Source organism: Oncorhynchus mykiss, chromosome 22 (genome assembly GCF_057628025.1).
Source record: "Oncorhynchus mykiss isolate SJ-2025 chromosome 22, ASM5762802v1, whole genome shotgun sequence".
Classification (NCBI taxonomy): Eukaryota; Metazoa; Chordata; class Actinopteri; order Salmoniformes; family Salmonidae; genus Oncorhynchus; species Oncorhynchus mykiss.
The window spans coordinates 38392796-38416299 of NC_143043.1; the positions used below are offsets into that span (position 1 = coordinate 38392796).

Below are 23504 nucleotides of genomic sequence, written 5' to 3' on the forward strand. Positions count from 1 at the left end.
TCAGAGAGCCTTTCTTGCCACACTATGTCCTTTCCTTCATTTTCTCTCTTTGACTATCTCTCACTCTTCCTTCTGATGCTACTTGTACATTCTTCCTTTTTTCTCTTTGACTATGTCTCTACCTCATCCTTCTCCTAGCCGTGAACAAGAAGACTGAGCTGACTAAGAAAGCAGAGACGCGCTCCTCTCCATCCCGGAAGAGTGTGTTAAAGCCTACTGCGGTCCGACACCCAAGTCCCGCCCAGCCCCAACCCCACCCCTGTGCTAGGAGGAAACCTACAGGTGACCAACCACTCCTGGGTTTCGTCCCAAATGGCACCCTATTCTCTATAGGGCCTGTAGGACATGGTCAAAAGTAGCTCACTAAATAGGAAATAGGGTGCCATTTGGAATGCAGTCCCGCTGGCTGGGCCAGGGAGGCATCTGCAAAGTGGCTGCAAATATCAACATTCTCATCTCATCAATAAATCAAATGTATTAATAAAGCCATTTTTACATCAGCAGTTTCACAAAGTACTTGACATTAACCTCATCCTTACAGTTGTTTAAAGCATATATTTTTGTTATATTTTGCTAAATTATTTTGTTAATCTAATTTTGTTTATTCTGTCTCATTTGTTAGTTAATTTGTCATGTTCAGTGTTTGCATTTTATTAGAATAAACTCATTTGTTATACATTTTTCACTTGACTTCATTTTTCAAATGTGCTTGTTGTGAACAGTCAGTCGCTCAACTTTTTGGATTTCTTTTATTATTTGCTATTTACTTTGAATTGCATCTTTCTTCTCCTCAGCTCCCATGTTCATTCTGGGTTTCTCTTTTCTGGGAGATGGTTCGTTTGGTAATTTAATGTTACTGCTTCAGAGTTACAGTTGAAGTTGGAAGTTTACATACACTTAGGTTGGAGTCATTAAAACTGGTTTTTCAACCAATCCTCAAATTTCTTGTTAACAAACTATAGTTTTGGCAAGTCAGTTAGGACATCTACTTCGTGTATGACACAAGTCATTTTTTCCAACAATTGTTTACAGACTGATTATTTCACTTATAAGTCACTGTATCACAATTCCAGTGGGTCAGAAGTTTACATACACTAGGTTGACTGTGCCTTTAAACAGCTTCGGAAAAATGATGTCATGGCTTTAGAAGCTTCTGATAGGCTAATTGACATCATTTGAGTCAATTGGAGGTGTACCTGTAGATGTATTTCAAGGCCTAACTTCAAACTCAGTGTCTCTGTTTGACATCACGGGAAAATCAAAAGAAATCAGCCAAGACCTCAGAAAAAAAATTGTAGACCTCCACAAGTCTGGTTCATCCTTGGGAGCAATTTCCAAACGCCTAAAGGTACAAACAACAACATCTGTACAAACAACAGTACGCAAGTATAATCACCATGGGACCATGCAGCCATCATATCGCTCAGGAAGGAGACACGTTCTGTCTCCTGTAGATGAATGTACCTTTGTGTGAAAAGTGCAAATCAATCCCAGAACAACAGCAAAGGACCTTGTGAAGATGCTGGAGGAAACAGGTACAAAAGTATCTATATCCACAGTAAAACAAGTCCTATGTCGACATAACCAGAAAGGCCGCTCAGCAAGGAAGAAGGCACTGCTCCAGAACTGCCATAAAAAAGCCAGACTACGGTTTGCAACTGCACATGGGGACAAAGATTGTACTTTTTGGAGAAATTTCCTCTGGTCTGATGAAACAAAAAAATAACTGTTTGACCATAATAACCATTGTTATGTTTGGAGTAAAAAAGGGGAAGCTTGCAAGCCGAAGAACACCATCCCAACCTTGAAACATGGGGGGTGGCAGCATCATGTTATGGGGGTGCTTGCTGCAGGAGGGACTGGTGCACTTCACAAAATAGATGGCCACATGAGGAGGGAAAATTATGTGGATATATTAAAGCAACATCTCAAGACATCAATCAGGAAGTAAAAGCTTGGTCGCAAATGAGTCTTCCAAATGGACAATGACCCCAAGCATACTTCCAAAGTTGTGGCAAAAGGGCATAAGGACAACAAAGTCAAGGTATTGTAGTGGCCATCATAAAGCCCTGACCTCACGCCTATAGAGAACTTGTGGGCAGAACTGAAAAAGCGTGTGCGAACAAGGAGGCCTACAAACCTGACTGTTACACCAGCTCTGTCAGGAGGAATGGGCCAAAATTCACCCAACTTATTGTGGGTAGCTTGTGGAAGGCTAACCGAAACGTTTGACCCAAGTTAAACAATTTAAAGGCAATGCTACCAAATACTAATTTAGTGTATATACGTCTGACCCACTGGGAATGTGATGAAATAAATAAAAGCTGAAATAAATCATTTGCGCTACTATTATTCTGACATTTCACATTCTTAAAATAAAGTGGGGATCCTAACTGACTTAAGACAATACATTTTTACTAGTATTGAATGTCAGGAATTAGGAAAAATTTAGTTGAAATGTATTTGGTGTAACTTCTGACTTCAACTGTTTGTGTACATTTTTCTCTCTTTCTCTCTGTATTTAACAGATTCTCTATCTCTTACCCTCTCGCCTAACTTTATCGGTCTCTTTTTAACCTTTGTAATGATTGCAACTTGTTTGCTGTGAAAGAACTACAGTGAAATAAGTGTGTTCTCCCAGCATTTCCCCAGAGCAGGACAGTATTAGTCCCAAATGGCACCATATTCCCTATATAGTACACTACTTTTGACCAGAGCCCCTAGTGAACAGGGTGCCATTTAGGATGTAACCACAGCCAATTAAACTTACACCTAAAAACTGTAGTGGTTGCCAAGCAACTGGTAGTTTGGCAGCTCTCAGATATTGGTGTACCACATCTGACACAGATATTCTACAATAGAGATATTCACTGAGTGTACAAAACATTAGGAACACTTGAGTTGCTCCCCGTTTGCCTTCAGAACAGCCTTACTTCGTCGGGGCATGGACTCTACCAGGTGCCGGAAAAGCTTTACACAGGGATGCTGGCCCTGACTCCAGTGCTTCCCACAGTTGTGACAAGTTGTCTGGATGTCCTTTGGGTGGTGGACCATTCTTCATACACACAGGAAACTGTTGTGTTTGAAAAACCCAGCCACGTTGCAGTTCTTGACACACTTAAACCGGTGCACCTGGCACTTACTACCATAAGGGTGGCTACTTTGAAGAATCTAAAATCTAAAATCTATTTGTTTAACACTTTTTTTTGCTTACTACATGATTCCATATGTGTTATTTCATAGTGCTGATGTCTCCACTATTATTCTACAATGTAGAAAATAGTAAAAATAAAGAAAAACCCTTGAATGAGTAAGTGTGTCCAAACTTTTGACTGACACTGTAACTCTAAGTCACTCTCTACTATTCCAGAATCTTTCTAAATTGCTGCATTGCCCTAATTAAATCGTTCAGGGGGTGAGATAGAGGGTGGGATGGGAGGTGCACTTATGTAGTGCAAAATACTGTATTCTGTATGATTTTCTTCCAAAGCATTGGAGACAGACCTTTTCTCTAACAGCTTGAATAGGGTCTCAGCCAATTCCCTCATTGTATACAGTAATACAGTGTAATTATACAGTACTGTACCCGATTTAGGGCTAAATTACCTCTCACAAAGTTTTCCTTAGTTGTTGACAGAAGAGGGGTAACTGTTTGTCCAATAGTCAGTTAGATTGTGTTTGTACAGGCTGTAGAGTGGGTGGCGTGCTTCAGCCACAGCTGTTGTGTGCGTGTGGGAGAGTTTTGTTGTGTTGCTGTCATTCTGTTGTAATGTTTAAAGGAGTAGTTTTCTTTTTTTACAACCAGATATCTATTTGTATGTTATAGAAATGTCCAGACCTCTTTTATGTGATGTCACATGATTTTGAGAAACGTACCCTAAACAGGAAATCACTTCCTCATCCTTGATGTGTAGTATTGGGGCCCCAAAAACACATGAACAAAATATGTCATTTTAGAAACGGCAAAGCTCTCAGTATAGTGATTGCAGATTTTAGCTCCAGGTAAATGTTGTAATTCTTCAGCCATTCCTGAACCTGCGACTAAAAACAAGCTACATATGGGCAGTACCATAACAAGTGTTCTAATGATTCTGTCTCTTAGGATGGTTGTATCCCCCATGTATACAGTGGCAAGAAAAAGTATGTGAACCCTTTGGAATTACCTGGATTTCTGCATAAATTGGTCATACAATTTGATCTGATCTTCATCTAAGTCACAACAATAGGCAAACACATTGTCCTTAAACTAATAACACACAAATTATTGTATTTTTCTTGTCTTTATTTAATACATAATTTAAACATTCACAGTGTACGTTGGAAAAAGTATGTGAACCCCAAGGCTAATGACTTCTCCAAAAGTTAATTGGAGTCAGGAGTCAGCTAACCTGGAGTCCAATCAATGAGGAGATTGGAGATGTTGGTTAGAGCTTCCCTGCCCTATAAAAAACACTCGCAAAATTTGAGTTTGTTATTCACAAGAAGCATTGCCTGCTGTGGACTATGCCTCAAACAAAAGAGATCTCAGAAAACCTAAGATTAAGAATTATTTGACTAGCATAAACCTGGAAAGGGTTACAAAAGTATCTTCAAAAGCCTTGATGTTCATCTGTCCACGGTAAGACAAATTGTCTATAAATGGAGAAAGTTCAGCACTGTTGCTACTCTCCCTAGGAGTGGCCGTACTGCAAAGATGACTGCAAGAGCACAGAGCAGAATGCTCAATGAGGTTACGAAGAATCCTAGAGTGACACCTAAAGACTTACAGAAATCTCTGGAACAAGCTAACATATCTGCTGATGAGTCTACGATACGTAAAACACTGAACAAGATTGGTGGTCATGTGAGGACACCACGGAAGAAGTCACTGCTGTCCAAAAAAACAATGCTGCACGTCTGAAGTTCGCAAAAGAGCACCTGGATATTCCACAGCGCTACTGGCTAAATATTCTGTGGACAGATTAAACTAAAGTTGTGTTGTTTGGAAGGAACATACAGCACTATGTGTGGAGAAAAAAAGGCACAGTACACCAACATCAAAACCTCATCCCAACTGTAAAGTATAGTGGAGGGAGCATCATGGTCTGGGGCTGCTTTGCTGCCTCAGGGCCTGGACAGCTTGCTATCATCAACGGAAAAATGAATTGAAAGACATTTTGAAAGGAGAATGTAATGTTATCTGTCTGGGAAGTTGGGTGATGCAACAGCACAACGACCCAGAACAGGGAAGTAAATCAATAACAAAATGGCTTCAACAGAAGAAAATAACCTTCTGGAGTTGCCCAATCAGAGTCCTGACCTCAACCCGATTGAGATGCTATGGCACGATCTCAAGAGAGCTGTTCACACCAGACATCCCAAGAACATTGCTGAACTGAAACAGATTTATAAAGAGGAATGGTCCAAAATTCCTCTTGACCTGCAGAAAACTTTTGGTTGAGGTTATTGCTGCCAAAGGAGGGTCAACCAGTTATTAAATCCAAGGTTTCACATACTTTTTTGCACTCTGAATGTTTACACGGTGTGTTCAATAAAGACATGAAAACATATAATTGTTTGTGTGTTATAAGTTTAAGCAGACTGTGTTTGTCTACTGTTGACTTAGATGAAAATAAGATTACATTTCATGACCAATTTATGCAGAAATCCAGGTTATTCCAAAGGGTTCACAAACTTTTCTTGCCACTGTATAACATTCTATTGGTTGCAAGAATTCTATATAAGTAATTTAAATTGTAAAACAGAATTTTGACTCCAGTGTCGTTAAGTGTATTTGTTCATAAACCATGTGCCATGGAATGGGTACATCGAAAATCTCTTCCCAACTATTTAGCTGTATGGCACTGCTGTCAATGTTTGGTCCTTAAATGAAACTGGTATATTTTTTATTTAGCACAATTTTCTTCAACCAATTTTGGTCTTTAATGCAGGGCCGTTAGACAAGTCCCTTAACTTCTCCCCCTTCCACTTGCCTCTTCCATTTTTGGAGTAATGCTGCAATTAATTGGTTATAATTTTGAATAGAGCAGACATTTCCATATATTTTTGTTAGCTGCATGTGTGACATAACTCCACCAGTCCTATTTATAATATAATTTATTAAGATAAAACCATTTAAAAAAAAACTTTCCCAAAATATATATATATTTTTTTAACCAATTAGTATATTTGAGTTTAACCATATTTTCTCTAATATTTGTTCTGTCTTTTCTGGTGGCTAATACTTATCTGTAATGTTTTATTTTGTTTTGAGCAACTCCAGATGTTTCCCATATCCAGCTGCTCCATTCTCCGTGTAGTCTGCTGCTACAGGTAATTGCCAAAATAAAGGAAACACCAACATAACGTGTCTTGATAGTGCGTTGGGCCACCACGAGTCGCCAGAACAGCTTCAATGCATCTTGGTATAGATTCTACATGTGTCTGTAACTTCCTGTGTGGAAGCAACCCATGCTTTCAATATACTTTGTATCCCTTATTTACTCCAGTGTTTCCTTTATTTTGGCATTTACCTGTAGAATGAACGCTCGAGTCGCAACAAAATTGAATATAACATTGCAGATAAAGTTCGGAATGACAAAATTCCATGTGTACAACATATAAAGACCTGGATCACTATACTGAGAGCTTTGCGGTTTAAAAAAAACATATTTGGGTGTTTTTGAAGCCCTTGTTCAAGTTTTTTCAGGGCTGCAATACTACACAACGAGGATGAGGAAGTGATTTGCTGTTTGGGGTAAGTTTCTATAACATGTCATTTACATAAAAAAAAATGAAATTTGGTTATCACAATGAAAACCTAACTTTTCAGTCACATGTCTAACTGTAGACCGTCTCTGTATTTCTCTCTCTCTCTCTCCTCTGTCCTTCACTCTTCTCTATCTCATTTGCTTTTTCTTTCTCCTCCTTCTCTACTTCCATTTTCTCTATCTCTCTCTCTCTCTCTCTCTCTCTCTGCCTCTCTCTCTCTGTCTCTCTCTCTCTCTCTCTCTCTCTCTCTCCCTCCCCTCCTACCTCTCACTGTCTCCCTCTCTCCTCTTCTCTCTCGCATCCTCTCTCTTCTTCTCTCTCTCCTTCTCTCTCCTCTTCTCTCACCTCCTCTCTTCAGTGGGTGTACCAGAAGGTCGTCGGCCCCTCAGTGTAGCTAGACAGTCTCGGGACAGAGCCTCAGTAAGTACAGCACACTTATCATAATAACGTCATGTTCAATTGAGTACATGTAGTAGGCTATCTCCCTGTTTGACTCAAACTTCAAAATGACACAAACCATTATTTGCCATTAATATCTATTGGGCATAACATAATCTGAAATACAACCAAAACAAACTACAAATGCATCCAACAAGTTTGTAGAGTCACAAGCTTGATGTAGTCATTGTGTGCTAGGAATATGGGACCAATACTAAACTTTTGACTAAATGTTATACACTATCAGTGAATTTGTCCAAATACTTATGAAACCTTCAAATGGGGGGATTAAATACATAAAGTGCATTCACTTCTAAACGGTAAAACCGTGATGTATGAAAATGCCTTCAAATAAAAGGTGACATTCTGTACTTTCGCTTCATTGAAAACATTTGATCTGAAATCCAACATGCTGGAGTATAGAGCCAAATTTAAAGGTTTAGCTTCACTGTCCAAATAAATATGTAGGGGAGTGTATGTGTAAATCTGGTTGGTTTTCAACAACATGTCATCTTTTGGTTCCACTTTCATTGTTTTTTGTCCTCTGATGACTTCTGTGGTTTGCAGCCTATGTTTCTCACCCATCTTTCACACACATATCCCCACTCTCTCACCCATCTCTCCCACACATACCCCCCCTCTCTCACCCATCTCTCACACACATATCCCCCCTCTCTCACCCATCTCTTCCCATCTGTCTGTCTGTAACTCAGTCACCACCATTAACAAAGATCCCAACCTGTAAAACGCGAGTGGTCACCCTCCTGCCCCCCCGCCCTAACTCGTCCTGCTCCTCCCACACTAAAAAGAACTTGCTGGGGGAGGTGGAGCTTGATAGGCCCCGCCCCTCCTCAGGTGGGCCTCGTGACTCTACCACACTACCCAGACTGATATACACGGTAAGGTTAGCATATGGCCCTGAACTGATCAACTGATCTCACATATGTAAATGAATACAATAATATATAACAATAAACAATATACAGTGCCTTCAAATACTATTCATACCCCTTGATTTATTCAAATTCTGTTTTCTTAAAGCCTGAATTCAAAATGGTTTAAATAAATGATTTTGTCTCAACCATCTACACACAATACCCCATAATGACAAAGTGAAAACATGTTTTTAGAAATTGTAGCAAATGTATTGAAATTGAAAGATACAGATATGTAATTTACATAAGGATTCAGACCCCTTTGCTATGACACTTGCTATGACACATCCTTGAGATGTCGCTACAACTTGATTGGAGTCCACCTGGGTCTAATTTAAATGTTTTGACATACTTTTTTTGACAAAGAAACACACCTACCTGTAAGTAAGGTCCCAAAGTTGACAGTGGATGTCAGAGCAGAAACTATAGCATGAAGTCCAAGGAACTGTCCGTAGATCTCAAAGATAGAATTGGGATGAGGCATACATATATCTGGGGAAGGGTATAATTTTTTAATAGAGCAGTGGTCACCAACCGGTCGATCGAGATAGACTGGTCCATCTCCAAGGCATTCCTAGTCGAAACAGACATTGATGTGGAAAACCTAACCTTGTGTTCCTATTTATGATTTTTTTTTCACGTTGTTGGCAGTAGGTGCACTTGATTCAGCAGCCCTGGTGCCAGGAAGGCAAAGTGCTCCCATTTTGAACCATTTTAAATGTCTGATGGTAGAACTTCACCTACCCGACAGGCCCGCAGAGCAAATCAAGTGCACCTGTAGGCCTACAGCTGGCCAATCAGATAGCTCAGATCACTGTGTCTGCACAGTTTCCTCGAGCCATAGACTGTAAAAATAAGCTTTGAACGCACAGCAAAGTTGATACTGTGATATTTCACAACTTTTGAAACCACGACTAGAGAGACTCAATGAATACAGCAAAGAGCTGCTGGTTTTATAAGTAAGTTCATGTTTAAATTGTTACTAAGCCATAAAATGTGTGTTCTCCCTAATTCCACTCACGCTACAACCAGCTGCAATGAATGAGCATAGCAAAGTGTTCCGATAAGCTTGCATTATTATTGTTATTAGCGGCTTGTGTCTTTCTTAATATTGAGGAATATTTCACTTTCTCTGGTCATAGGAGTAACAAAATGAATTGGTGCAAGAGGCAGAAATAATGGAGTGCGACTTGAGTTTTGCCATCAGCTGGAAGACTGTATACCCTTTTCTCAGTAGAGGGATGGTGAGTCAGCCTCACTGCTGCTCCCTCCCCTCAGACTTAACATCAGATGCAGGCAATCAGTCCAGTAAAAAAAATGCAATTTATTAATCTCACTCATCTTAAAATCTGAGCGGTAGATCTTGACTTGCATTGTGACTTAGAAAGTGATCTTGACTCAGAGAAGGTTGGTGACCACTTTTAAAGAGAGTTCAACATTTCCAAGAGCACAGTGCTCTCCATCATTGGGAAATTGGAAACATACGTAACTACCCAGACTCGAACTGGCCGTCTGACCAAACTGAGCAACTGAGCAAGAAGGACCTTGGTCAGGGAGGTGACCACTCTGACAGAACTACAGAGTTCTTTGGCTGAGATGGTAGAACCTGCCAGAAGCACAAGTCTCTACAGCACTTCACCAATCTGGGCTTTACGGGAGAGTGGCTAGACAGAAGTCACTCCTGAGAAAAAGGCGCGCCTGGAGTTTGCAAAAAGGCACGCAAAAGATTCTGTGGTCTGATGAAACAGAAATTGAACTCTTTGGCCTGAATGCAAAGTGCTATGTCTGAGGAAAACCAGGCATAGCTCATCACCCGTCTAACACCATCCCTAGGGGCGAAGATTTATGTTCCAACAGGATAGTGACCCCAAATATACAGTCAAAGCAATGCTGGAATGGCTTCAGAACAAGAATGTGAAAGTCTTTGTGTGGCCCTGCCAAAGCCCAGACTTGAAAATCTTTGTAAAGACTTGAAGATTGCTGTTCACCGCCGCTCCCCATCTAACTTAGCAGAGCTAAGTGTAGAATGGGAAAATAAATCCCCAAATCCAGATGTATTAAGCTGAAACAGACCAAAGGTGCTTCTACAAAGTATTGACTCAGTTGTGTGAATACTTGTGTAAGTTAGATATACGTATCTGTACATTTGCAAAAGTATCTAAAAACATGTTTTCACTTGTCATTATTGGGTATTGTTTGTAAACAATTCAGGCTGTAACACAACAATGAATACTTTCTCAAGGCAGGGTATGAAGAAGAATATATAAAGCTAGGCACTCTGCTAACTTCTGTAACTACTATACTAAGCTAAATGTGTGTGTGTGCATTGCGTGCGTGCCTGCCTGCATGTGTGTGTGGGTGTGTGTGCCTGCCTGCCTGCCTGCTTGTGTGTGTGTGTCTGACAGGATGGCGGTTCGCAGAGCCCAAAAAGGTCGTCCCTGCCCCGGCCTGCTTCTGTCCCGCGGCCTGCCTCTATCCTCAGCCGGCGTATCCACCACCAACCACATGACCAGGAGGAGAGCTCCACCTCTATCACCAGCTCCGGCTCTACCGCACCCCGTAGACCCACGTGTAAGCCACTTCTCCTGAGCCCTCCTCCACAATCTCCTCACCCTGATACACTGGTATCTCTCTTTCTGCCTCTCTCTTTCTCTTTCTACTTCTCTCTTTCTCTTTTGATCTGGCTCTCACCTTTTTTTCCCTCTCTTGATTTTGCTCTTGACCTTTCTCTCGTCCTCGCCCTATTTCCCTTTCTCTTGTCCCATCTCCCTCCCTCTCGCCCTCTCTCTCGCCCTATCTCTCTCTCTCTCTCTCTCTCGCCCTCTCTGTCTCTCTCTCTCTCTCTCTCTCTCTCTCGCCCTCACTCTCTCTCTTTCGCCCTCTCGCCCTCTCTCTCTCTCTCTCTCTCTCTCTCTCGCTCTCTTTCTCGCCCTCTCTCTCTTTCGCCCTCTCGCCCCCCCCCCCTCTCTCTCTCTCTCTCTCTCGCCCTCTCTCTCTCTTGCCCTCTCTCTCATCTTCTCTCTCTCACTCTCTCTCTCTCTCGCTCCCCATCTCTCTCTCTCTTTCGCTCTCTCTCTCCCTCGCCCTATCTCTCTCTGTCTCTCGCCCTATCTCTCTCGCTCTCTGTCTCTCGCCCTGTCTCTCTGTCTCTATCTTTCTCTCTGTTTAATCCTCTACCGCTCATCCTCTCCTCTAGCATTCAGTACAGAGGTCAGGGCGGAGCATAGGACAGGACGCGCCCCTAGTTGGACAGGTATAGAGTAACTCTCAATCTCATCCAGTTCCATCCAGTCTCATCCATGTCTAACTCGGTCCCTCTTCATCCCAACTGGTTTCACCTAGTCCTGCAGTGTCTCACCTAGTCCTGCAGTGTCCCAGCTATTCTCATCTTGTCTCACATGGTCTCACCCAGTCTCATCCAGTTCAACTCTGTGTGTTCAATATCACATCCTTAGTAAGAGATGACTAGTTGGAATGTCTCATCCTTGGTAGTTAACCACTGGGCACACACTGATTGAATCAATGTTGTTTCCACGTCATTTAAATGAAATTACATTGACCTAAAGTGGAATAGACATTGAATTGATGTCTGTGCCCAATGGTAGTAAGCCTATAGTTTGGGCTTCATTAACCTCTTTCATTCTATTTAGTACATTGTTTTATCGCATTTGTGTTTGTTTTGATCCACTCTTCATCTGACCAACTTCTATAGTTTGGTGCAGTAATGTAAGCCTGGTCCCAGATCTGTTTGTGCTGTCTTTCCAACTCATATGGATCTTAGACAACACAAAACCGCACAAATAAATCTGGGACCAGGATAGAGTAATGCTGAGAGATGCCCAACCTGATTGACCTTTGAGTAACCTCTCTATATGACCTCTGTAACCTTTATGTAACCTCCCCACACCCAGGCACACAGTCGATGCGTTCCCGTTCGCTGTGCACCACAACCCGCACCCCAGGGTCCACAGCCATCTCCCCGGGGACTCCTCCCAGCTATAGCTACTCCTGCCGCACACCTGGGACCCCTCTCACCCCTGGCACACCCCGTTCTCGAAGCCTGCTGCAGGAGAAGAAGGTATAGTCTACCTCTGAAATGGCACTCTAGGTAACCGGTTCAATAGAGCTGGGAAGGAAGCAATGGTGTTGTATGGATTTGTATTTGTATTTTATTTGAATTATTTAGCATTTATTTATTCAGGAGATCATACTGAGACATCTATTTTCCTAATGAGACCATAGTTTATCATGGAAGCTATTTATAATTTGGCAATTCAGGTCCTAATTAATTAATTCATTAATTCAAGGTGGCTCTGCTCCGCACCCCTCCCAAGTCACCTGCTACCACTCCCAAACAGCTCCGCATCCTTAACCAGCCCCTTCCCGACCTCAAGAACATCAAGTCCAAGATCGGCTCCACAGACAACATCAAGTACCAGCCCAAGGGGGGACAGGTTAGTGCCCCTCCTTTGGTTACCTGATGTATCAAACCTCCCTCCCTCTCTCTTTTCTTCCTTCTCCTTATTTAACCTCCCTTCATTTTCCCTCCTTATGATCTGTTTCTACCTCCCTTTCTACCTCAGTCTTGTATTGTATTTGACTGATGCTGTATCTGCTAGTTCCTTTTCCAGGGCTTCTTCCCAGCCTTTCAGACCTTGTTCCTCCCTCCTCTGTCCCTCTCTCTGTCTTTCGTGTTCCTCTTCATGTTCATAGCCTGTCGCTCCCTTGTTACTGTAGCTCCGTCCTCCCTCAGTCTGTCTGTCTGGTCTCTGTTTGCTGGGTCATGGTTTTAAAAGGAGGGGAATGAGAGGAATGTCCCATTTAGATGTAGCAGCTGAGCTTTTCAAATGGCTGAGACAGAAAAAGGATGAGTGCTTGGGGGTGTTTTCTCTGTCAGGTACCTCTGTAGCTCACCATCGATGCTAGAGAATGGTCTGGAACACCTCTACCTGTCTAGCCTCCCAGATGGGATGCGTTGCCTAGGCAACCAAAGGCTCATTTGCTACAGCCCCATGCTGAAACAAGGTAGTGTCTCTAGACAGATGGTTTGCTTCCAGCAATGTATCAATGCTCCAGCTAAAACGTCTGTACAAGTTCTGGCATCAGTTGGGATAGAGAGGACGAGTCAAAAATGGGAAGCACGTCACCAGTGATGTCACTGCCATAGCTATTATTGCATTAGCTAAATATGAGCACAATTCTTGCCCACGTTTTAAGCCCTGTTTACCCAAACTAGTGATTTGTTAGGAGAGTTGACTGTCTGAAGAGGACCCTCCCATAATACATTTTTAATTGAACCTTTATTTAATTAGGCAAGTCAGTTAAGAACAAATCGTTATTTACAATGACGGCCTCCACCGGGCCAATTGTGTGCCGCTCTATGGGACTGCCAATCATGGCCGGTTGTGATACCTGGATGTCTGTAGTGATGCCTCTAGCACTGAGATGCAGATGCATTTTTCCCTTTCGAAATGTCTGAGAGAATCCAACATCATTCCTGTGCAGTTGCCTATAGGCTTACGTCGCTTAAAAACAAGGAGCGTCCATGTTAGCGCAGAAACGGACTCAACCTCACGTGTCATTATTTTGAATGCACAGCCGTCCTGTCGTCTTTGCCTCCTCTCTCCTTATATCGGCTGTCAGATGTAAACCAAACATACTTTTACTTTGCTGCTTTTGGGTAAAGTTACATTTATTTATTTTTTACAGTTATGGCGGTTATTTTATTTGCCTGACTGTCTCCATCCATAACCGTCAGTTACATGATTATATAATTACCGTGGCAAGCTAGACTAAACCCCCGGGTGACTGGCTGGCTGAAAGTGTCTCTGACATGGGTTCCAACAGAAAGTGACAGCATAACCCTGTACTCAGTGACAGGAAGTGACAACGTAAACCCATAACCAGGGGTGACTGTCTGGGCATGGGGTTGCCACAGCTGCCAGGCTGTAAGTCTCCCAGCCACTCAATATTTGCACCTCAAATGACACCCTATTGCCTATATAGTGCACTACTTTTGACTAGAGCCTATGGGCCCATTTGGAATGCAGACTGTGCCTAAGTCTAACAGACTGATTCTAACAGACTTTGTTAAATATGAATCACCCCTTTGAGGAGATGGTGTTTGTTTTCTGGCTTTTTTGACTCGATGGCTCCGAAGCAGTCGGAAGGTATGATGAATCCTTTAGCAGTCTCAGTAGCACAACCCTAGACAGCAACTTAGAAATGGCTCTATGTGTCCGTAAGTGGTTCAATTGTCGGAGAAGCTGATGAATCATTTTGATAATGATAATGATGATAATTTTGAAGTTACTGGAATAGAGGGTAGAATGGGGAGATTTTCTATCTTAGTGTAATTTCTTGTTCTTAATGTTATGAATTGTGGTAGGCTATTTCATTTTAAGCGTTCACTGTCTAAAAATATTTGAGTTAATTTCATTTCTGGCTAGGATGGATGAGGATAAACCCTTGTTTTGTTGCCTGCGCTGGTGTTGGCTACTGTTTTTGTTAAAAAGTAATATTTTGTATATAAACTTGTTTGACTTGGATTCTTGTCCAGGTAACAGGAGGTCTGTATATACTTTACCAGACAACAGAACGCTTTGGTTATCTTTTAATTCACCTGATACCACCTCATGTTCTTACATTGTTGGGCTACCTTCAGCATTTGAAAGGGGCCTTGAAACCCTTTAAACGCCAACACTTGCTTCTTCCTGTCTGCTGACGTATCCTACATCTCAAATGTGTCACCTAGTCTGTTGTCTTTGAGTGGCCATTGTTACTCTTCTGAATTCCTCATATCATGTCTCTTCATCTTTAGTACTAAGTTCCAGTTTATAAGCCTTTCTCAGGGTTGTGTATCCTGCAGCCTTCCATCTTTATGCAGTCTGTTTTGGGGAAAGATATATTGTATATGAAGCTATTTCTTCATTCAACTGAAAGATACCTTTCATGTAGCTTCGGGTCTAATGACCAGCATAGACGACTCAGTGCTGCTGTCTAGGACAGCATCTCAAACGGCACCCTGTTTCCTATATAGTGCACTACTTTTGAACAGAGCCCCGTAGAGACTGGTCAAACATAATGTACTATAGAGAGTATAGGGTTTGCCATTTTGGATTTACTCCTACAGGCTGCTCTAGGGCCTTCAGTAGGCCCTGATACATATACACAGCCCTGTAGCATCGCAGAACCTATGCAGTACTTCCAACCAGCCAGTAGCAGTAACAGACCTACAGTAGTATCCCAGTCCTGTAGCATAGCAGAGCTCAGACAGTACTTCCAACCAGCCCAGTAGCAGACCACGTGTGCATCCCAAGTGGTATGCATTACTTTTTACCAGAGCTTATATAGGAAATAGGTTGCTATTTGGGACACAGACCAGTCAGACCTACAGTATCCCATCCCTGAAGCATAGCAGAACCCATGACAGTACTTCCAACCAGCCCAGTAGCAGTAGCAAAACCTATACAGTATCCCATCTACAGCACAGTGACTCCCTATCTAGTTAGAACAATAATTTGTCTGCTTTTCTATCAGCAACACAGAGGCAGGGGCCAAATGGCCACCACAACAGAGCCCAAACGCAGCCCGTCGTGGATCTGGAGATTGCTCCTTCGCCTGGTCTCTCTCTCCTTATATCTGTCTGCTGCACACAGTGTGACGTGGGCCCCCATGCCAGCCAAAGACCAACTGGTATACAGTACCTTCATCTACCAAGATCCCTCTTATTCACACACACACACACGTGCACGCACGCAGACGCAGACGCACACGCACAGTCAAACACACAGTCAAACACACACGCACATAGTCAAACACAAGAAACAAACACAAACTCCCCGCTGGGCACACGCTGGTTGAATCAATGTTGTTTCTACGTCATTTCAATTAAATTACGTTAAACCAACGTGGAATAGACTTTGAATTGACTTATGTGCCCAGTGGGACATGTCAAATCTTGCCAGGAAATGAAGTCCCCCTTTGACCCGAAGTTCATTTCACAGTACTCTGGTTTCTGATTTATCAAAGGTCACTCACTGTCTGATGCTCTGTTCTACCAGCCCTATATGTAATGGTAGAACGGGTCATGAACTCCACCTACCTGCTGTGTTCTGTATCTACTGACATACTGTATCATCACTATTAAGACATGTAGCCTTCATCTGAATCTCCATCCAGCTCTCCTCTGATCATCATCAACAGTTGTCCTGCCTTCATGCATAGCTATCTGTCTGTCCTCTTAATGCTGTGCCTATACGTCCCTTCCATAACACATAAACCTAGCATCCATCCTCATCCTCATTTAAATAGCCACATTATATCTCTGTATTTCCTCTAGATTCAGATTTTAAACAAGAAGCTGGACTTCAGTCACGTACAGTCAAAATGCGGATCCAAGGATAACATGAAGCATTCTCCTCGTGGAGGCCATGTATGTACCTCTACCTACCGTTCTGTTCCCTCTCTCCCTTCTCCTCTCTCTGGCCTAGTAGGCTACACACTCATGTTGAACAACTGATGTACTTATGGAGATACCACTAGGCAGGGTTTCAACATTCTGATAACCTTCCCAAAATGCCCTGTTTTTCCTTGGAATTTGGGGCTAAGTTACCAGAATGTTGCACCCCTAACACCAACTGTTGTGCAAACATTGTTGTGCGGACAAACTCACAAAAAATGTGTCTGTTGTACGGCCTGAGTGTGTACTAGACCTCTCCCTCTATTGGGAGATGAGTGGACTGTGACCCTGTCAAGCACATGTCCGTACAGGGGCCACCCTTACCCTCAGCCAGGGTTCCAATTACAGGGGGGGACTGGGCACCCCTATAATAAATCAGGGTCCCCCCCCATAAGAATTGAAATATCAAGAACATTTAAATATCAAGTCATTGTATTATTCAAACCCTGCTTCCACCCCTGTCCCTATCCTTCCCTCCAACCCCAGTCCCCAGTCCTACTTCAGCCTGTCTGCCAACATGCACAATCTGCTCCCTATCTTTCCATTACAATGCAGCTAGCTCTGAGATGTGCCAACTCCCACCTCGGTATGATGACAGAACTCTCCAATTAGCCTATAAGTGAAGATATATCCTTGTCTCTCCCTTGAAGAGCGAACTGTAGGCTCAGTTCCATTCATCTTGGAACCCAGAACCACATCTAGCTAGCTACTGTAATGGGAGTACAGTTCCATTCATCTTGGAACCCAGAACCACATCTAGCTAGCTACTGTAATGGGAGTACAGTTCCATTGATATGTGCACAAAACCAAAAACACTTCAATCACAGACTCCCTTTCCTGAGCACTTTGCCTCCTGTATGGTTCAGTATCTTATCTGAACAGCCTGATGATCAAAGCTGAAGTCTCCTCTCCTTGTTCGTCATTCAGTTGTAATATATACCCACTCTAATGATGGAAGTATATATATTCACATGCAACAAAACAATGATGGTGTTGATGCAGTTTATCAACAACACATGTGCATCTACTGTATGTATCTTCCATTCAGAGTTCACATACTCAAACAATCATTTGTACCTCTCTGTACCTGTTATGACATGGAACACAACATGGACGTTTCAAACATGTTCAATCGAGATGCATTAAAGCAACTATTCTCCACAGTAGTGGCCTTAAAATGTCAGAGGCTTATAGAGAATATGCATATGTATAAGTATGTGTGTTATAAGCATACTGTACATGGTGTGTAGAGAAGTACAACATGAGGGGATTTATCAAAATGTTTGTGTTGTTGTGAGAGTAATGCAGTGGGAAGAAGAATGTTTTCTACTTGTTGTTTTTCTGTGAAGCTCCAGCAGTGACCTCCAACCAGATGACCTCTTCCTTATCTCTCTCTTCTTGCTCTGTTTTTTCTCTCATTCTTTCGTTCTTTCTCACCACTTAAAACCACTCCAATCCACTGCTCACAGGTTATCTTTCTCTCTGTGCTATCTGCTGGCCTGTGGCTTTCCTTTAGATTTTCTTCCCCACTTCCTGCATGTCTAGCGATATAAATGTATTAAGATGTTTTATACTTTGCAGCGCGACCAATCCTGCTATTTTATGTTTGTGTCTCAATCTAACTTACTTTGTCTCCTTGCAGCTACAGCAGGCCCTGGCCCAATCACTGTGACTGTTTTAGAAAGAAATCCTGTCCCTTAGCCATTCTAGTTTACATCCCATATTCACAGTCTATGGATGCATCCCGAATGGCACCCTATTCCCCTAAATAGTACACTACTTTTGACCAGGACCCATAGGGCTCTGGTCAAAAGTAGTGTACTATATAGGGAATAGGGTGCCATTTGGGATGCACAGAAGATACAATCTCTGGAAAAGACTGCCTGAGTAGTCCTGGCAGATTCAGCACCCTATCTCCCCGTTGACAGGCATGCAGTACATACAGCATGTCAGGGGATGTTACATTAGATTCACTAGATCCATCCCCATTCAAGTCAATTGCTGTGCTCCGAGGGGCTTTCCCTGTTCTAGTCATTGTAAACTTAGCAAAAAAATAAATGTCCTCTCACTGTCAACTGCGTTTATCTTCAGCAAACTTAACATGTGTAAATATTTGTATGAACATGACAAGATTCAACAACTGAGACATAAACTGAACAAGTTCCACAGACATGTGACTAACAGAAATGAAATAATGTGTCCCTGAACAAAGGGGGGGTCAAAATCAAAAGTAACAGTCAGTATCTGGTGTGGCCACCAGCTGCATTAAGTACTGCAGTGCGTCTCCTCGTGGACTGCACCAGATTTGCCAGTTCTTGCTGTGAGATGTTACCCCACTCTTCCACTAAGGCACCTGCAAGTTCCCAGACATTTCTGGGGGGAATGGCCCTAGCCCTCACCCTCTGATCCAACAGGTCCCAGACGTGCTCAATGGAATTTAGTTCCGGGCTCTTCGCGGGCCATGGCAGAACACTGACATTCCTGTCTTGCAGGAAATCACACACAGAATGAGCAGTATGGCTGGTGACATTGTCATGCTGTAGGGTCATGTCAGGATGAGCCTGCAGGAAGGGTACCACATAGGGAAGGAGGATGTCTTTCCTGTAACGCACAGCGTTGAGATTGCCTGCAATGACAACGAGCTCAGGCCGATGAGGCTGTGACACACCGCCCCAGGCAATGACTGACCCTCCACCTCCAAATGATCACGCTCCACAGTACAGTCCTCGGTGTAATGCTCATTCCAAATTGACAATTATCGGTAATCCGACCATCACCCCTGGTCAGACAAAACCGCAACTCATCAGTGAAGATGTGGCAGGTAGCCTAGTGGTTAGAGCGTTGGACTAGTAAGTGAAAGGTTGCAAGATCGAATCCCTTAGCTTACAAGGTAAAAATCTGTCGGTTGGCTCCTGAGGCACTTAACCCACTGTTCCTACGCCGTTCTTAGCTCACTTGCCTAGTTAAATAAAGGTAAAAAATAGCACTTTTTGCCACGCCTGTCTGGTCCAGTGACGGTGGGATGTGCCCATAGGCGACGTTGTTTCCGGTGATTTCTGTTGAGGACCTGCCTTACAACAGGCCTACAAGCCCTCAGTCGAGCCTCTCTCAGCCTATTGTCGGATAGTCTGAGCACTGATGGAGGGATTGTGTGTTCCTGGTGTAACTCGGGCAGTTGTTGTTGCCATCCTGTAGCTGTCCCACAGGTGTGATGCTCGGATGTACCGATCCTGTGCAGGTGTTGTAACACGTGTTCTGCCACTGCGAGGACAATCAGCTGTCCGTCCTGTCCCCCTGTAGCGCTGTCTTAGGCGTCTCACAGTACAGACATTGCAATTTATTGCCCTGGCCACATCTGCAGTCCTCATGCCTCCTTGCACGCAAATGAGTAGGGACCCTGGGCATCTTTCTTTTGGTGTTTTTCAGGGTCAGTAGAAAGGCCTCTTTAGTGTCCTAAGTTTTAATAAATGTGACCTTAATTGCCTGCCGTCTGTAAGCTGTTAGTGTCTTAACGACCGTTCCACAGGTGCATATTCATTCATTGTTTATGGTTCATTGAACAAGCATGGGAAACAGTGTTTAAACCCTTTGCAATGAAGATATGTGAAGTTATTTGGATTTTTACGAATTATCTTTGAACGACACGGTCCTGAAAAGGGACGTTTCTTTTTTTGCTGAGTTTTTATCTATGTTTATCCTAACTCTTGAGGATCACAACTAGCTTGCTCCGCTGTAGACACAAGGCAAGAAGGTCACCGTGTCATCTCAATTGCATACACAACACGTCCTTTCTCCTCTTGTCCTTCTCAAAACCCATTGGAGGAGAAATTAAACTGACATTTTCTTTGACGAGCTCTGGTACTAATGTTATGCCCTGATGTGTTGAGAGGTCAGAGGTTAGAGGTCAGGGAAGCTGTTTGTCGAGTCATCTGGATGAAGCTCTGTGTCACAAACCCAATCCCTCTCCCGCACTCACCTTCACTTCTATAAATATAAACATGATGTAAACGTTATATAAACTATCTCCGACTCCTACAGGTGCTTATTCCCAGTGTTAAACTGGACTTTAGCCATGTTCAGTCTAGGTGTGGCTCCCTGGACAAAAGACAGTATGCTGCGGGAGGGGGAAATGTGAGTCTTTTATCCCTAATACACTTGACGTCTCTTCTCCATACCTCTCTCTCTCTCTCTCACACGCACTCCTCTCTTTCTTTTTTGGTATGGTACCCCTTTCTCTCACACGCATTCTTCCTCCTCCACCTCTTCTTCGTCCTTCTTTTCTCTGTCTTTTTCTGTCTCTCTCTCTCTCTCTCACATACACAGGCCTCCTCTTTCTTTCTTTCTTTCTTTCTTTCTTTCTTTCTTTCTTTCTTTCTCTGTCTCTCTCTCTCTTTCTCTCTCTCTCACACACACTCACTCACTCACTCACTCACTCACTCACTCACCAGTCAGAGTTCTAGGGAGATGCAGAACTGGGGACTACATGGTTCCTATCCCAGTCCAAGGCTATGTATTGTACAACGTCTCAAATTACACCCTATTCCTTATTTGGTGCACTACTTTTTACCAAGGCCCATAGGGAATAGGGTGACAGTAAAAGCAATGGAGTTGGAAAGAGCACAAACAGATCTGGGACCATCTCCTTTACGGGTGTGCTTTCTGTTTCTTGGAGGGGAAGGGGTTGAACTTGAACATTGGCTATCTCTCTCACCTCCCTCTCTCTCAAACCCCACTTGTGAAGAGTAAATGATAGATGGATAGATTAGTCACTGACACAAACCACAGCTCTGTCTTTCTCAACATGTTCACTAGCATTCTGCATGGTTGGGGAGGGTATAGTTTCTATCAGATACTGTTGCAACAAGCATATGCAGTGCCTTCACAAAGTATTCACTCCCCTTGACTTTTTCTATTTAATTGTGTTACAGCCTGAATTTAAAATTGATTCAATTGAAATGTTGTGTCTCTGGCATACACACAATATCCCATAATGTCAAAGTGGAATTATATTTTTATATATATTTTTCTCAAATTAAAAATAAGATGCTGAAATGTCTTGAGTCAATAAGTATTTAACCCCTTTGTTATGGCTACCCTAAATAAGTTCAGGAGTATGGACTCACTCTGTGTGCAATAACAGTGTTTAACATGATTTTTGAATGACTACATCATATCTGTACCCCACACATACAATTATCTGTACGGTCCCTCAGTCGAGCAGAGAATTTCAAACACAGATTCAATCACAAAGACCAGGGAGGTTTTCCAATGCCTCGCAAAGAAAACAGTTACAGAGTTTAATGACTGTGAAAGGAGAACTGAGGATGGATCAACAACATTGTAGTTACTCCACAATACTAACCTAATTGACAGAGTGAAAGAAGGAAGCCTGTACAGAATAAAATGTACCTAAACATGCATCCTGTTTGCAATAAGGTACTAAAATAAAACTGCAAAGAATGTGGAAAAGAAATTAACTGTATGTCCTGAATACAAAACATTATGTTTGGGCAAATCCAGCACATCATTGAGTACCACTCTTCATTTCTTTCATATTTATGGGTATGTTTGTCATCAGCAAGGACTATCAAGTTTTTTAGTATAAAAAAACACGGAATGGAGCTAAGCACAGGCAAAGTCCTAGAGGAAAACCTGGTTCAGTCTGCTTTCCACCAGACACTGGGAGATTAATTCACCTTTCAGCAGGACAATAACCTAAAACACAAGGCCAAATGTACGCTGGAGTTGCTTACCAAGAAGTCAGTGAATGTTCCTGAGTGGCCGAGTTACAGTTTTGACTTAAATCTACTTGACAATCTATGGCAAGACTTGAAAATGGCTGTCTAACAATGATCAACAACCAACTTGACAGAGTTTGAAGAATTTATTTGAAAGAATAATGTGCAAATATTGTGCAATCCAGGTGTGCAAAGCTCTTAGAGACCTAGAAAGACAGATGCCAAAGGTGATTCTAACATGTATTGACAGGGGGTTGAATACTTATACAATCAAGATATAGTTGGTTTATTTTTCATAATAAATCACTCACTAATTCACTCTCTCACTATACTTTATTCCATCCGTCTTTCTCTCTTTCTCGCAAATTCTGAATGTGTATTTTTATTGGCTAATATTCCCTGGCTAATATTCTGAATGTGTGTTTTTATTGGCTAATAATCTCTGGCTATTCTGAATGTGTATTTTTATTGGCTAATATTCTATGGCTAACATTCTGAATGTGTGATTTTTATTGGCTAATACGTTATGGCTAACATTCTGAATGTGTGATTTTTATTGGCCAATATGTTATGGCTAACATTTTGAATGTGTGATTTTATTGTCTTTTCAGACTTTCATAACTGAACCACAGGGTTCTCGTTAGGCATAATAACAGCAGATGTTGTACTTGATATTAGAAGTAGATTTTGCTAGGATTGTGGAGAGCAGCACACCATGATTCTGAGGTAATGACTCTCAAAACCCTGTTTTTCTTCTTTTTATTTGGAGGTCAAGCCAAACGTGTTTTTTCTCTCTCTATCCATAGCATACTCCTCTAAATCACTGTTACTTTGCTAGTCGACTGAATAGGTCCAGGCCAGCCGTAGCCAAATGGCTTTTGGTTCAGTCCTTTACGTCAGAGACAGGAGATGGTGGTTCTCAGCCTCTTGATCCTCCTTGGTTGGACAATGGGTTAATGGGTAGAAATGAACAAACTAACACAGATCATACCCACAGGTGCAGATTCAGACCAAGAAGATTGACCTGAGTCACGTGACCTCCAAGTGTGGATCGCTGGACAACATCCGCCACCGGCCAGGTAACCTACCCGCTCTACCTGTAGACTGTGTGTACGGGGGTGCCTTGGCAAACTGATTCCAGCTGCAGCTATGTCTCTTTACACTACAAAAATATGTGTGGTC

General features: G+C 42.5%; 1 protein-coding gene across 41 annotated transcripts in view; it reads left to right on the top strand.

The window, feature by feature from the left end:
- LOC110501784 (uncharacterized) overlaps window positions 1–23504 on the top strand; it is a 176171-nt gene that overhangs the window by 148339 nt on the left and 4328 nt on the right. For 10 of the 41 annotated variants that reach the window (XM_036959156.2, XM_036959139.2, XM_090216007.1 and 7 more), the window contains 10 exons: window positions 139–282; window positions 7109–7170; window positions 7902–8087; window positions 10529–10694; window positions 11320–11376; window positions 12035–12201; window positions 12431–12577; window positions 16465–16557; window positions 20623–20715; window positions 23320–23401. In XM_036959156.2, coding sequence (XP_036815051.1) covers window positions 139–282; window positions 7109–7170; window positions 7902–8087; window positions 10529–10694; window positions 11320–11376; window positions 12035–12201; window positions 12431–12577; window positions 16465–16557; window positions 20623–20715; window positions 23320–23401 — 1197 coding nt within the window. The remainder of the gene's footprint in view (window positions 1–138; window positions 283–7108; window positions 7171–7901; window positions 8088–10528; window positions 10695–11319; window positions 11377–12034; window positions 12202–12430; window positions 12578–16464; window positions 16558–20622; window positions 20716–23319; window positions 23402–23504) is intronic. The other 31 variants (XM_090216033.1, XM_090216016.1, XM_090216021.1 and 28 more) reach the window with 6 other exon arrangements.